Genomic DNA, 13,411 nt, shown 5'->3' on the forward strand with positions numbered 1-13,411 from the left:
CTGTACATACAAGTACAGAAGAATCAAATCTAAGCGGTGACTGAGTGGCAGACATTTGAGTGTGTCCCATCCATCACAATGAGATGAACACTCTCTGGGGCTGATAAGGCTGTTCTATGTCAACAGCCTGCCAATGAAGACAAACGAGGAAGAGGAGGACTCTTGGAGGTGCAGAGCATCATTTATCTCTCTCTCACTCAGTCTCTCTGTTTCTCTGCTACCATCTGAAAGCCTGGCTGTAAATAATGGGGAAACGCGCTCATCTGCTGATGTGCAGGTAAAGTGGCCTTATGGATATGGCCTACAGAATATAGTACTCCAAAAGTAATTCTGTCAGAAAACCACAGGGCCTAATTTATGATGTATTTTTTTATTTTAGACTTGTCCTTAAAGGTTTAGTTTATTTTATCATTATTATTATGATAATGTTTAATCCTCTTATGAATTCTGGTCTTACACAATTATGTCAGCTCTGACAGACCAGATTTTCACCCAAGTTTCAAATTCAGATTAAATATGTAAATATGTTTGTTTTTTCCAAAACATCCACTTTTTTTATGAGAAAAGTAAAACAGCCCCTTTTCAGCTTTGTGACAATGCATTTTTCAGATAATCCAATGGGTTAATTTAGTTGAAGCCGTTGGCAAATCTTCAACTCTGGAAGGAACACGTAGGGCCTTTCCGAAACTAGACCCTCGCCACATCCACCCCGACACGGAGTGAACTCTGGTCAAAATCACCCTCCAGGCCAAATCGAGCTCCCTAACCCGCGTTTAAATTCGGCGACAACTTTCGGGCGAACTACCCTCTCTCCCCTGCATAAATAGGATCTGACGTTACCGCTGCACTCACTGCTATAATACGTGTATCAAATAAACCATAGTAGTATTAAGATTTAGGATTGATGTTGAGGAAAAGTGGGTTATTTGCAATAACGAAAGTGAAAGCATTTGTCATTCATTTTGTGTTTGTGTTCGTGTCAAATATTCCTTTGTGAACATGACTTTATATATTTACGAAAAATTCATATTATATTCTTTTATGAAAAGATTGATATTCATTGTAAAGAAAAGACTATTTGAACCTTTTTAAGTTAGCCTATATAAAAAATGTTACATTCACAAATACAACATTTCAATATAAATCATATGGGCTACGTTGTTAACCTGTAAATGGTGACGTGACGATGTTAGTGTAGTTAACACATGTTAACCGGCAAAGTCCCACGGAACGCAAATTGAAAGAAAGGTCCACCACAGTGCAGCAAAGGGTGTTACACACCTTCAACAAGCCAGCATCGGTGCTAACTCGGCATTTGAGGGTTTAACCACCCACTACCACTCCGCGCAAACGGAGTGGAAGTATGTAGGGAGAGGGAGTAGCAAACAGTTTGGGAAAGGCCCTTAGCCTTCAGTTTATCTGAAAAATTCCAAATCACAAAAGTGGTTTTCACAGGACAGCTAGGAGAGTCATCCTGATGTAAAAAGGATTGTGTATCTGTGATTTTTTTTTAAAACAATCAGGTAAATATTTTATTATCTATAAGGGATAATTTAGCAATTTGCTATTGCCCCTCCATAAAGCCATGGGACTTGAGAGAGAAAGATTTAAAAAAGAATGCAATAGAAAGTTGAAGCAACAGAGGCAGAGATATCCCGATTTTAGTCCCTAGAATGGGTCAAGTTCCAGAGAATCCAGCACTACCTATAATGCAACTCAATGTGTTTTCAAAAGACCCTTCCCACCTGCTAAAGGCCCAATCTGTCAAACTCCACCCCACTCTCACGGACATCCACACCCACAGTTTGTAACTGTGTCTAAATCCCAGCCTGATGACATCATCAGGGTTATTAACTGTACACAGAGCCAAAAGTGACAATACAGCAATTGTCACAGGCTGAATAGCGACTCCTTATGATGAGAAAACTGACCCTTTGTGTAAATGTGTGTCCCTTTAAAAAGCCTACGTTTAGGAGCCTGAATCATATGTTTGATGTAGCCTACATACTGTAAGAACTCCCCTCCCTTTCAGTATAAATAGTATAACTCCTGTGTTTAAATGGGCTCGCCCTGTAGTTTTTTCCCAAACAACCCCCCTTAAGATAAACAGACTGGGATGCTCTATTTTCTTCAGCTAGAGCTATTATAGCATGATATGTTCATTCTAAGCAACTGCCTCATTGCACTGCTATTGCAAAACCAAAGACCATCCCACCGGCATGACTGTGTCACTCAAAGCAGTGCTGGAGCAATGGGCATTTTTGCGGGCTAAAGTCATGTCATCTGAGACATTTAATTGGGCCCAGGCCGCCACAGGGGGACAGCGGACGGCATTCCTCCACTGCCTGTGCCCTGTTGTGTTGCTCTTTGCCGCATGGCTGCAGTCTGTGGATAACATGTCCATGCCCACGCAAACTTGAGTTGCTGGAGTCCCTCTGACTGACACCAGAGCAGTGCAGGCCTTGACTATGGTGGAAAACTTCTGAATTCAAAATAATAGTTGGAGTCTCAAGAGGGAAGTGGTGTCAACTCTTGGAGAGGTACTTGTGCCATATCTGCTGAATTTGCGCAGGGGTGCAGCAGCTGAGAGACGACCTGTACTTCTTCTGAAGAGACCTCAGCAGGGGTCCGACGGGGAAGAGATCACTATTGAGGACATTCACTGCTTTAAACTTTATTATACGAAATTTCCAGGGTCGGGTTTGTGCTGCTTCAGGTAACAATGACCTGTTGGCCATTTTCAGCTACCCATTGCATGCTGGAGATAGTCCATATGTATAGGGTTTACTAGTCTCCATAATAAAGTGGATTATATGCCTACAAAATGAGCACTGTTATACTATTTCATGTACTAATACTGCCAGTGTCAATGCCAGAACGCATGTTTTAATTCATCATTACAACATCTAAAGTTGAACTTTCAACCCTTTTCCAACAACTGAGAGAGCCATTAATAAAAAATACTGCTTATTTGCTGGTGTAGAAGGTCATTTAGGTATGCTGTTTGAGACAGAGGGTTTACCAGAGTTAAAGCAGGCAAATGCCCTGATATAAAAAGCCTGTACCTACACTGTAGGGGGGGCATGCAAAATCCAGACCTCAGAGCCAGTCTTTCAAAGCTCCCTAATTATTTAATCCCACTGCAACTCTAAATGCATGATGAAACCGGTGGCGGTGTCTGTGTTCATGAGGCTCCATACTTGTGTGGTTTGATCACCTGCTGAGTTCCATATTTAGTTTCTCTCTCTGGGTGAAATCACAATAATGTACTAGGTAGGAATAAAACTCTACTTTCCCCAAACCTAACATGGCATGTTCAAATTGTTTGTTCTGTCTAAGCAACAGTCAGATAAAACAGAGAAAGGCAAGAAATTTTTTAATATATTTGATAGCTTTGATCTTTTTAATTATCAATAGATTATTTAAAAGAAATGTCTATTTTAAGATGATTGACATTTCAATATTACATCATCACTCATCTTTCATGAGGTCCTTTTGATTGTGGTAACAGCTCTGTTTTGTGCCTGTGGCCTCGTGAAGGGATAAATGATCACCTCAACCAGAAGAGTGTCTCCTGACAAATCTGAAGTTAGAATCGCCTTCAGCCTCGACGACACATCAGGTAAACACACGCGCACTAACAAACTGCACACACCCACCCACATACTGTAGCCATCCACACGCACACTACCAATGTGTTCACTTCACACACAAATGCCCACACACACGTCACTTTAACTGTGTTCATTCTATCCATTCTTACTTCTGAGACAGGTGCTCCCTCTATTTCTGTAGGACCACAGCGTGAATGTGCGCAGCTGTGCACTCGCAGAACTCATATGTATGCACCCACACAAGCACTTGCACAACCTTTTTTGTGAGTAGCGTTAATTAATGTTTTAATCTTAAATCTAAAACATGCACAATTCTCTTTGTTGCTCCCACACACACACACTCACACACACACACACACATTTAAAGGTCTACCCTACCTATGGTACTAGGTAGGCCTACTGTCTGCCAGGATGTTTTACTGCAGTGGGGCCAGGCACTGGGACAGCAGCTGCAGCTATGCAATGGCAGAGTCAGATTTCCCCTCTAATACTAACAGTGTCCTGCTGCCTGATTCACTGTTCAGCTTTTAGAACACTGGCCTATATTTATAAGCAGTTAACACTTCCAGTCCTACTCCACCCGACTCTGATCCCCCTTGTCTTTCTCTTAGCAAGTGAGATGAAGGGCTGTAGTAGGAACGACACACACTCAAATCTGACTCTGAGCAGAGTTTCGTTGAACTCCATGACATTCTGCTTGTCAATCGCATATGGCAACATACCTATAACTGAATTACCTTGTTTCTAGCTTGCTTTTTCTTCCATCTTTAACAACCTCAATTATCAATTTGCGTGCATTCAGTTTAGTTTCACCCCACATTCCAATGAGTTTTTGTCAAGTGGGCTGGTTCACTTTTTGATAAATCTTAAGGGTCACAGTGGCTGTACAGCACCTGCTCTAGTTGACAGCATGGTTACATGCCTTGTTTTAGTTTTAGTTGTTTTAGTTGCTCCAGAGTTGTTCAGGCACAGTGTGCCCTAACCTTCAAAATGGAAATTCCCTAGACGATCATATTGTTGCCTCTTTGAACTTGTGTTTCTCAGCAGGGGGACTGAGACCTGTGCTCTGTCTGGGGATCATCCTCTAGGCCCCTCATGACTTCATGCCAAGAATAGCTTAACCCACACACTGTGTCAATCCTAAGCATGAGAACTGTATTTATTCCACATCATAATTGGCCCCATGGCTGCAGGCTGGTCCACTAATACTCCTGCTTTTAGAAGGTTGCATCATCCCAGGATTCTCCACATGTGTTCCACAACTCCAGGGGGACATTACTGGCGAGGCAGAGGCTGGTGCAGACAACCTGTCTGTTTTTGTCTGTCTGTCTGTCTGTCTGCCTGTCTGAATCCCTCTCTGTCCCTACATCTGGTCTGTCTGTTCTTTCTGCCCACTGTGTTTGTCTGTCTGCTCACATAGTTGTCCCCCTGTGTTCTCACCCTGCATGTCTTTCAGTCTGACAGCTCATTACTGCTGCAAAGTAAGAGGACATGGCTCATTTATAAGTGAAGCACTGTGTTGCTATGTTGCGGTGTCATATAAGAGGCCCCTATAGTGTTTCATTTCAGGCCATTTTATGAGGTGGAGAAAGGCATTAAAGCAACTGCCTGTAGGACAAGTCACTTGGCTGTACATCAAGTAAATACTGCAAACAATATTAATGGAAAAAAACATTTTAACTCAGAAGACATAATGCACTATGTTGACTAAGAAATGAAGTTAAGATTACTTTTCAAATGGGATATGAATGGTTCAGGCAGACATTCATTTAGCATGCTATGAAAATAAGCAAGATAGGTAATCAATCACAACACATGTCCTCACATTGTTCTTTAACACTAGCAGTTAAAAGGATACATTTTTGCTGTTTGTCTTCCTGTTTTTTTTTCAAAGGACATGGATAATGGCTGCAAGTCTTTTCACTTGGTTTCACAGTGGTGTCACCACATGATCTCACAAATGTTTCAAGTCTCTGCAGGCTGATGGAGTACTTAAATAAGTGGAAATCAAGTTTGTCTGGAAGGAAGGAAATTAATCAAAAAACCAGCAGTGGAAAGTACAATAATTAAGTACATTTCCTAAAGTAACGTACTTAAGTACAGTTTTGAGGTACTTTACTGGAGGGTTGCAATATTCTGCTGCTTTATACTTTTACTTACTACAGATATAATTACTGGTTGCTTTACACATTAAGATTTTATGCAAAACAATAATGATCATCTTACCAAAAGATGGTTGTGAATACTCAGCAGTATTTAAAATACTTAGCCCCACCTTGACCAGCAACAACATTAACATACCCCTTACATGTTAACACAACAATAATAATTACAAAATAAATAAACACTCTGAAAGTGAACATTTTGTACAATAAGTACTTTCACTTAAGTAGTTTCACGAAAACTGATACTTTTCTTACACATTTTTTTCTTTTCTTACTTTTCTTAAACATTTTCTTAGCGCAGGACTTCTTATCCACCATTGCAGAAAACACACAGTATGCTTTGGAAAATGGTTAGCAGTAAAGTATATGCAATTTGTAGTTAATTGTAATGTAGTAATTTTGTGTTTTAATATGTCACAGGATGTATTGCACTATCATTGTACTGAATTTCAATAAATGACATTCTAGATATTTTTGCAATAGTCAGCTGTAACTGAATAATGTGTTCTGTTTCAATAGATGTAAAAGATGCGGAGGACCTCCCTCAGACTTTCCCAGATCTTGAACAGCGATTACAGGTATACAGTACACACTGTAGCATCACACTGCATCGAACACACACCTTGTATTGTTGGCAGAGCAGCACCAGAGAGGAGAGGCAGAATATGGAAGAGAAGACAATGACTTTCAATGAAATTCACCGTGCTTGTGAAGAATAGCATTTCATGCCTTTTAAACGAAAAATCCAAAATCCTGCCCTGCATTCTACCTATTAGCATTGTGGCTAAATGCAGTATTTTTCTTATGCCAATGGATTGTCAAACAATGCCAAATTAATCTCTTTAAAATGTGTTCTGACTTTGAAAACATATTTTGCTCTGTTAATATTACTATTGCTATTGTCATTATCACTTTCTCCACTCACAACTGAAGGCAATGCCAGAAACATAATTCTGGAAATCACTAACTGAAAAATAGCTGGGAGTGGATGAAAAATTAACTCAAAAATGAGTAGATCAAGAATTAACCTCATTATAAAACAAATCTTGGAATAATGTGAACCCAAACAAGGTTAAAGTGAAGGGAAACTGGACTGGTTGAAGATACTTGAAGACGTTTCGGCTCTCATCCAAGGGGCTTCTTCAGAATGCCAGAAAATTTTATCTCTGTGAGGTCGTTTTAAAGATGATGGATACCACTTGGCTCATTAGTGCTCCTGGCTATTGTAACTGTTGTCATTATGGTCATTTGACTCACGCGAGGCCAAGTCTGGCCATTACCTACATCTGAAGGACAAGGGACACTCTTTCGACGACAACAATGTTCATATTTTGGACCGGGACGACAGATGGTTTGAAAGAGGACATTTACACCAAAACAGAGAGACCATCGCTAAACAGAGGAGGAGGGCTAAGACACAACTTACAATGCTGTTCTTTCATCTCTTCCCAGGAGAGTGAACAAATGCTTACATTTGCCCTCATGTGACGATGTCAACAACGGTCATTCTGACTTGGCCTCATGTGACCCCAACCACCACAATGACCGTTGTTACAACAACCAGGAGCATTAATGAATCAAGCTGTATCCATCACCTTGAAAACAACCCCACAGAGGTTAAACAGCTGGAATTCCCTGCCAGTCAGTCAGAACTGAAGAAGCCCCTTGGAACAATTTCAAGTATCTTCAACTAGATCCAGTTGCCCTTGACTGTAACCTTCTTTGGCGAACTATGACCAGAATGACTGAGAATCTTCAAAGTCATCAAATGATTTGGACCTTACAGGCTGATCATATTAGAAGTGTGTTTATTTGTGGACTTTTCCTCTTAAGCACTGTTCTGTTTAGGTAAGAGAATCAATCTCTACATTAGGAGAAGCTTGGGTTTCGTGTATCAACATTGTAAACCAGTGTTTTTAACTGTGTGCTCACACTGCTATTAGTGTTGTCATTGAATTATCCTTCAACGAGTGCCAGCATCACATAAAGTGCATGTTGGTTCAGAGTATCAAATGAGAACAGTTGTAGCAGGCCAATGAGTGATAGCTTCCATACACTGTACGACAAGCCAACAGATTTCTGTTTCATTCCCATTTATCTATTTTCTCATTGAGACTTTTATTTATTAGTAACCTTGACATGATTAAAAAAGTGGAATCAACTGATCTAGTGTCAGATGCGCTACCATGACACCACATAGTTTTCCACTGAAAGGCCTTCCACTGTGTGAAATAAAGCATTTATACAACTGATATGGAAGCTAATCATCTGCAGCAAATGTTGACATTTTGCTACTGTGGCACTGTGGGAAAGGTCAACGGATCACTAAAGGAATTAGCTCTTTAGCAGCCTTTTAGCATAAATTGAAATTAGAAACAATGTCAGAAAAAAATTAGCTTGGAAGCATTTTAAAGCCTCAAAGTGCTGTCCCAAAAACACATCCAGGTTTGTACATAATGCTGCTTGTGTGATATAATCAGTTTTATAATATAAAATTTTTAATAATTTAAAACTGCATCTCTGTGATGTCACATATCTCTCTCTGGCCTCTTGCAGCCAGTGCCCCCTTGTGTGTCTCTGAGAGAGAGTGTTCAGGTGTACAAGGAACACTGCAGGATGGCGAGAGAGTTCAACCAGGTCAAACATGAGATTGCCGTGCTTGAGGATCGCAAGTGAGTCCCTTTACATACTTTTTCATTAAAAAAACAAAACAAAATTGCAGATCTCGTAGTACAATGGTAGCACATCTGACTCCAGATCAGACGTTCATGTGTTTTTATCACGTCAGGGGTCACAAATCTAGTCTTTCTGTATACACTGGTAGCTTTGTATGTAGTCTTTTTGGCTAGAGATGGCATGTAAGTCACAGAGGACACCACCTTACTGGTACACTATTAAGTAACATTGTTTCAAGGAGAACAAATGACAATTTATTATAATAATAATAATTTATTCTAAAATGGGTGCATGTTTGGACAAGAATATTCGCACTAAAGCCACCTTTGCAAGTAATTGTAGGACTGCAAGGCAGTTTTGATCAACATGACCACTAGATGGCACATGTTATTAGCTTCCAGTATTCAGAACTGATCTACTGACAGTTTCCTTAAGATGGTATTTGAACAATATAATAATATAATAAAAAATATTATATATATTGTAACTACTACTAAATTAGAAACAAGATCAAGCATGTGTAATGAGTGTGGATGTGAAGGTTATACTGTACAGTGGGTTTGATTCTTGATCACATTTAGTACAGTAGCACCATTACTGGGGTGAATACCACCCTAACGGCAAACTTTGTCAGGTGTAATTGAGTGAGACCTGCCGTATGCTGTCATGCACATATGTACTCTATATGCCTACACAGAAGCGGGGTGTACACACACACACACCAAACACACACTGTCCCCTGTGCCCTCAGCAGCTGTGGGTAGTCTTAGCAGAGGGATTTTCAAGGCCCTTGCCATTACCCTACCACCAAACCTACTCACACTCAGGCACACATACTCAACCTACACCACTTGGCCATTCTGAAATAGGGAACAGCAGGCAGACTCTGATGGGATGAGTATAGCCTTGAGTTTAGATAAGAACATGATGAGTCAGTCCGGTAGAAACTCTTGGTTCTCTTTTTTCACACGGTAACTCATGCCAACATCCACTGACACGTACACACACAAACTCAGATGCACACTTATAATAGAATGACACACAGTTAGAAGGCAATACCACAAATTGTGCCTTTTCTTTTAAAACTACTATGTAAGGTATCACTGATACTAATACTTTTCATTAGAACATTGAATATATTTCGTTGGAAGAGTGAACATTTTTCACATTTTTAGCCATTTCATGCATGATACAATGAACATTTAGTTACTTCCCATACTGGAAAGATTACACACAGACAGAGAGTTTCAGATGTACAATGAAGTGTTGCAAGTATGACAACAGGAACAACACAATGCGGAGGGATTTTCCAAAATTCACTCAGTCTGCTTTTTGTCAGTGTCAAACAAGTACCTCCTGGAGCACTCATTTGTTTTGTGAACTTTAACTCTGAACTTTAATGATCCAGTTTATATAGAATCAGTCAGTTCAAGCAGTCCTGTAATGCCGGTGAACCGAATCGTATTCCACTAACATAACGTCAACAAAAAATGTTGATTTTTCCAAAGTCGGAAAAACCCTCCTCAGTGTGTACAGACACAACATTGACTCAGACATTGACACTGTGCCTAATGTAGTTAAGTCTATTACTGGTATCACTATGATACAATAAGATTACACAAGAAATAGCCCCATTGTGAAATAATTGTAAAAACATGGCTTTTCTTTAAAACATTCATGTCCATATTGGAAGTTTTTAATTGGTTTTGGTACACAGGATAAGCAATTTGAGTTTGTGTAATATCTGATAATATCTTTCAAATTGGCCAGTGTCTGAAATGTTGTCTTCTTTACATTCTAGTTTTTTCAGTTCTTCACAAAATTGTGTTCCCCAGAAAAGACAAAAGGAACAAATGTGATAATATTTAACCTTTCGTTGAATAAGAAAAGTGTGTTCTGTACACAGTATGTACAGATTTGGTCTGCACTCTCTGGTTTCTGGGTGAATTATTTTGCACTGAAAAAGATCTCTTCCCCTTTTCTAGGCTCTCTCTGTCACACAAACAATGCACACACGCACACGCACATGCCCACATGCACTTATGCATGCCTGTTTCAACTTGCTTCTAATAAAGAAAAAAACATTCAGCAGAATCACACATCTTTTACTGTAAATCAACTTGTATAGTTGAAAACTCACAGTCCAAAAACCTGTAGTTTAATTACATTTATTTAACCCAAAAAACAGTTTAATCATGTATGATTAAACTGCACCACAGACGGCCTGGATGGAGAATAGAGACTCCTTTTCTTGTTTGTTAATACTGCTGTTATGTGACTTGGCACTTCCTGGTTGTAATACAACAGTCACACACTCTCAGGTGTGAGGCTATGACACACATTGTACACATACGTGTGTGCACATATGTACACACTGTCTTTACAAGTCCAAAGGCCGATCTCTTCCCAGAGTGTGAAATCACTGTTTGCTGCCTAAACCAGAGCTGTGGTCATTCAGTTTGGTTTGGCTTTATTGGGAAAAATGTTGTTAGTTTGTTAGTTAGCGCCCACCCGACAGTGACAGACAATACTCCAAAAATACTGTTGGAATAGAGAAACATTTGTCAGACAAGAACATAACTTCTGATATATGTGTAACATTACATTGTAAACAAAGCAATTTGTCTTCCGTCTGAAACTCAATAAAATTCTACACACAAAAAAAAAAATTCCACAACTGCAACTTAAGGTCTATCTCTCCTAAAGAACTCTGAAGAAATGAAGGTCATTGTATTAAGATTTGTAGCCCTTAAAGTGGTCATATTATGCTCATATTCAGGTTCATAATTTTATTAAGGGGTCATTCCAGAATAGATTTACGTGGTTTAATAAAAAAACACGTAAAACCACGGGGGTGAGGTCAGGCAGTGGGCGGATTACATGTCACTATGTGTGCTGCAGCTCTATTTAAATCATCATGGCAAATAAAACATAAAATGCATTTCATCTTCAATCTCATCTAAATCACAAAGTATTTTCTCTTCAAAAAGACCATTAAACCTGCATATCTCTATATCTGATGGTAATGTATTTAAATGTAACCTTCTGCAGATCTACACTGTAGCTGTTTTTCATTATCCAATATGTTAGTAAGTTAGGTTTGTACCAAACATCAACACATCATCTTTCCTTATATGTAAGGAACAAAAAAGCATCACCCATATTACACTTTATTTGGACATGGCCCACAAAGTGTCTTATTTACGTGGTAGCTGGCTTTGTTTCCCAAAAGGATCAATGTTTTTTCCTATGCTCAGCCCTTCCTGTAAGTTTGCATTGTTTCTATAGTTACTTTGGTTTCTCTGGTCTCCTTCCTTTCCTTCCAGAAACAAGATAGCTGGAGAATAAATTTTTTTATTATTATTCAGGGAGCTTCACTGAGAACAACCTCTAATTTGCAGGAAGGCCCTGATCATACTGTTACACATTCACACCTGGAAGCTGCCCAATACAACCACAGGTCTGCTGGCCACTGAGCAGCTCTACTGGAGCAGTTGGGGTTATGGGCCTTGCTCAAGGGCACCTCAGTGGTAGTAAATGAGGGAGGGCAAGCACTGCTTTCCACACCCAGATTTGATCCTGCCGGTCCGGGGATTGAACCGGCGACCTCCCGGTCACAAGCTCGCTTCTCTAACAAACCTTCGGGCCACCACTTTCCATAAAAATTGCTCATTGTATAATTGTGCCTGATCATCTGCTGACCTTTCTCTGAAACGGGGATCTGTTATGGGTACGTCATGTAAAACCTGCTGCTAAAATCTTTATCTCACTCATCTATTTAGGCGTAAGTTGCTGGCAGAGTTGGTAGAGGATGAGACGGTTGCCATTGAGATCGTCCGTCTTGAGGAGGAGTTTCTGCGCCTAACAGAGGAGAACCGCACCTTGGTGACTGTCCACAATGAGCGCGCTCAGCAGCTGGAGAGCCTCTGCTTGACCAATCGAACGAGGCAGGACTCCTCGTCGTGACCCCTGACATCCGCCGAACCTGAGACCCCAAACATCCAGCTGACGCCAGGATACAACACAGAAATAAAGGCTCAGCTAGTGCTCATTCTACACAACAACAGTCAGTGAATCAGCTAATTACACAGAAAGGCTCCGTGTTTACTCATGTCTGAGTCATTTGTTTGAGCCACAGACGTTCTGTCATCATCAGTGTGAAGTTGCTATAGTGATTCTACCAAGCTACGACACAAGGCCACCTTTCTCTGTACTGTTTTATTATGTTATCTTGCAGAACCTTCCTGGTCGCTACTGCAATACCTCACAGTATATTTATACAAGGTCAGCTGCTGTGAATGTGTCCAGATATTCTGATATCTGTCTCAGGTCCTGTGGAGACTCAGATATTTTGCCTGAGGTCTGTGGAGGGAGCCAAATGTGGTATGATGTGGTCCAAATGTTATATTTCTCTCACTCTCCCACCCCATCACTTGCCCGTCAAGTTCCTGTTATGATAAAAAGGAAATGAGAGGAGTGTTTAACACAATGTCAGGGATCAGGGGAATTAGAGCTATTCGTGAGGAACAGCAAAAGAAGAAGGGTGACTATCCATATCACATAAAAAAAAGTATCTTCTGCGGCACAACACTGAAGACTTGTACATTTTTTGATGTAGCGTGTCTCACCTATCTGTTGAAGGGGAAGTATACAACAAGATGAATTGTTGCTTATCGTCCTTGTCGTTAATAAAGTGCAATTCATTTTAACACCAGCATCAGTTCCTTAGTTTCATTTCTTCAAGCCGGTGCTGCTGTGTTCGTTGTGTGCTTTTTGACCATATTGCAGGGCTTACATGGAAAAAGGAACTAGATTTTTTTTTTTTTCATGAGGGGATTTGCTCATTCTGGAATTATGAAATAGTCACCTGATTGGCCAGTTTGGCTCTGGCAGGCTTCCCTCTTCCTCCTTCAAACCATGTGACATTGGCAATACTGCTTTGTAGTGATGATTATT

General features: G+C 40.2%; 1 protein-coding gene across 1 annotated transcript; it reads left to right on the forward strand.

Moving 5' to 3' along the window:
• The first annotated feature begins 231 nt into the window (after positions 1 to 231).
• On the forward strand, positions 232 to 13,159 carry map3k7cl (map3k7 C-terminal like). The gene is made up of 5 exons (XM_046040660.1): positions 232 to 277; positions 3,541 to 3,622; positions 6,299 to 6,357; positions 8,336 to 8,451; positions 12,238 to 13,159. Exons 2-5 carry the CDS (start codon positions 3,547 to 3,549, stop codon positions 12,419 to 12,421), a joined length of 435 nt encoding a protein of 144 aa, XP_045896616.1. The 5' UTR covers positions 232 to 277; positions 3,541 to 3,546; the 3' UTR covers positions 12,422 to 13,159.
• The last annotated feature ends 252 nt before the right edge of the window (positions 13,160 to 13,411 follow it).

This window comes from Micropterus dolomieu, linkage group LG23, assembly GCF_021292245.1.
Source record: "Micropterus dolomieu isolate WLL.071019.BEF.003 ecotype Adirondacks linkage group LG23, ASM2129224v1, whole genome shotgun sequence".
NCBI classification, from domain to species: Eukaryota; Metazoa; Chordata; class Actinopteri; order Centrarchiformes; family Centrarchidae; genus Micropterus; species Micropterus dolomieu.

What these genes read in the sequence shown, in the direction of transcription:
- map3k7cl (XM_046040660.1), top strand. Translation starts at nt 3,547, where the DNA reads ATGATCACCTCAACCAGAAGAGTGTCTCCTGACAAATCTGAAGTTAGA. An exon ending in CAGCCTCGACGACACATCAG is followed by an intron (nt 3,623 to 6,298) that starts GTAAACACACGC and finishes CTGTTTCAATAG; the next exon opens with ATGTAAAAGATGCGGAGGAC. An exon ending in ATCTTGAACAGCGATTACAG is followed by an intron (nt 6,358 to 8,335) that starts GTATACAGTACA and finishes GGCCTCTTGCAG; the next exon opens with CCAGTGCCCCCTTGTGTGTC.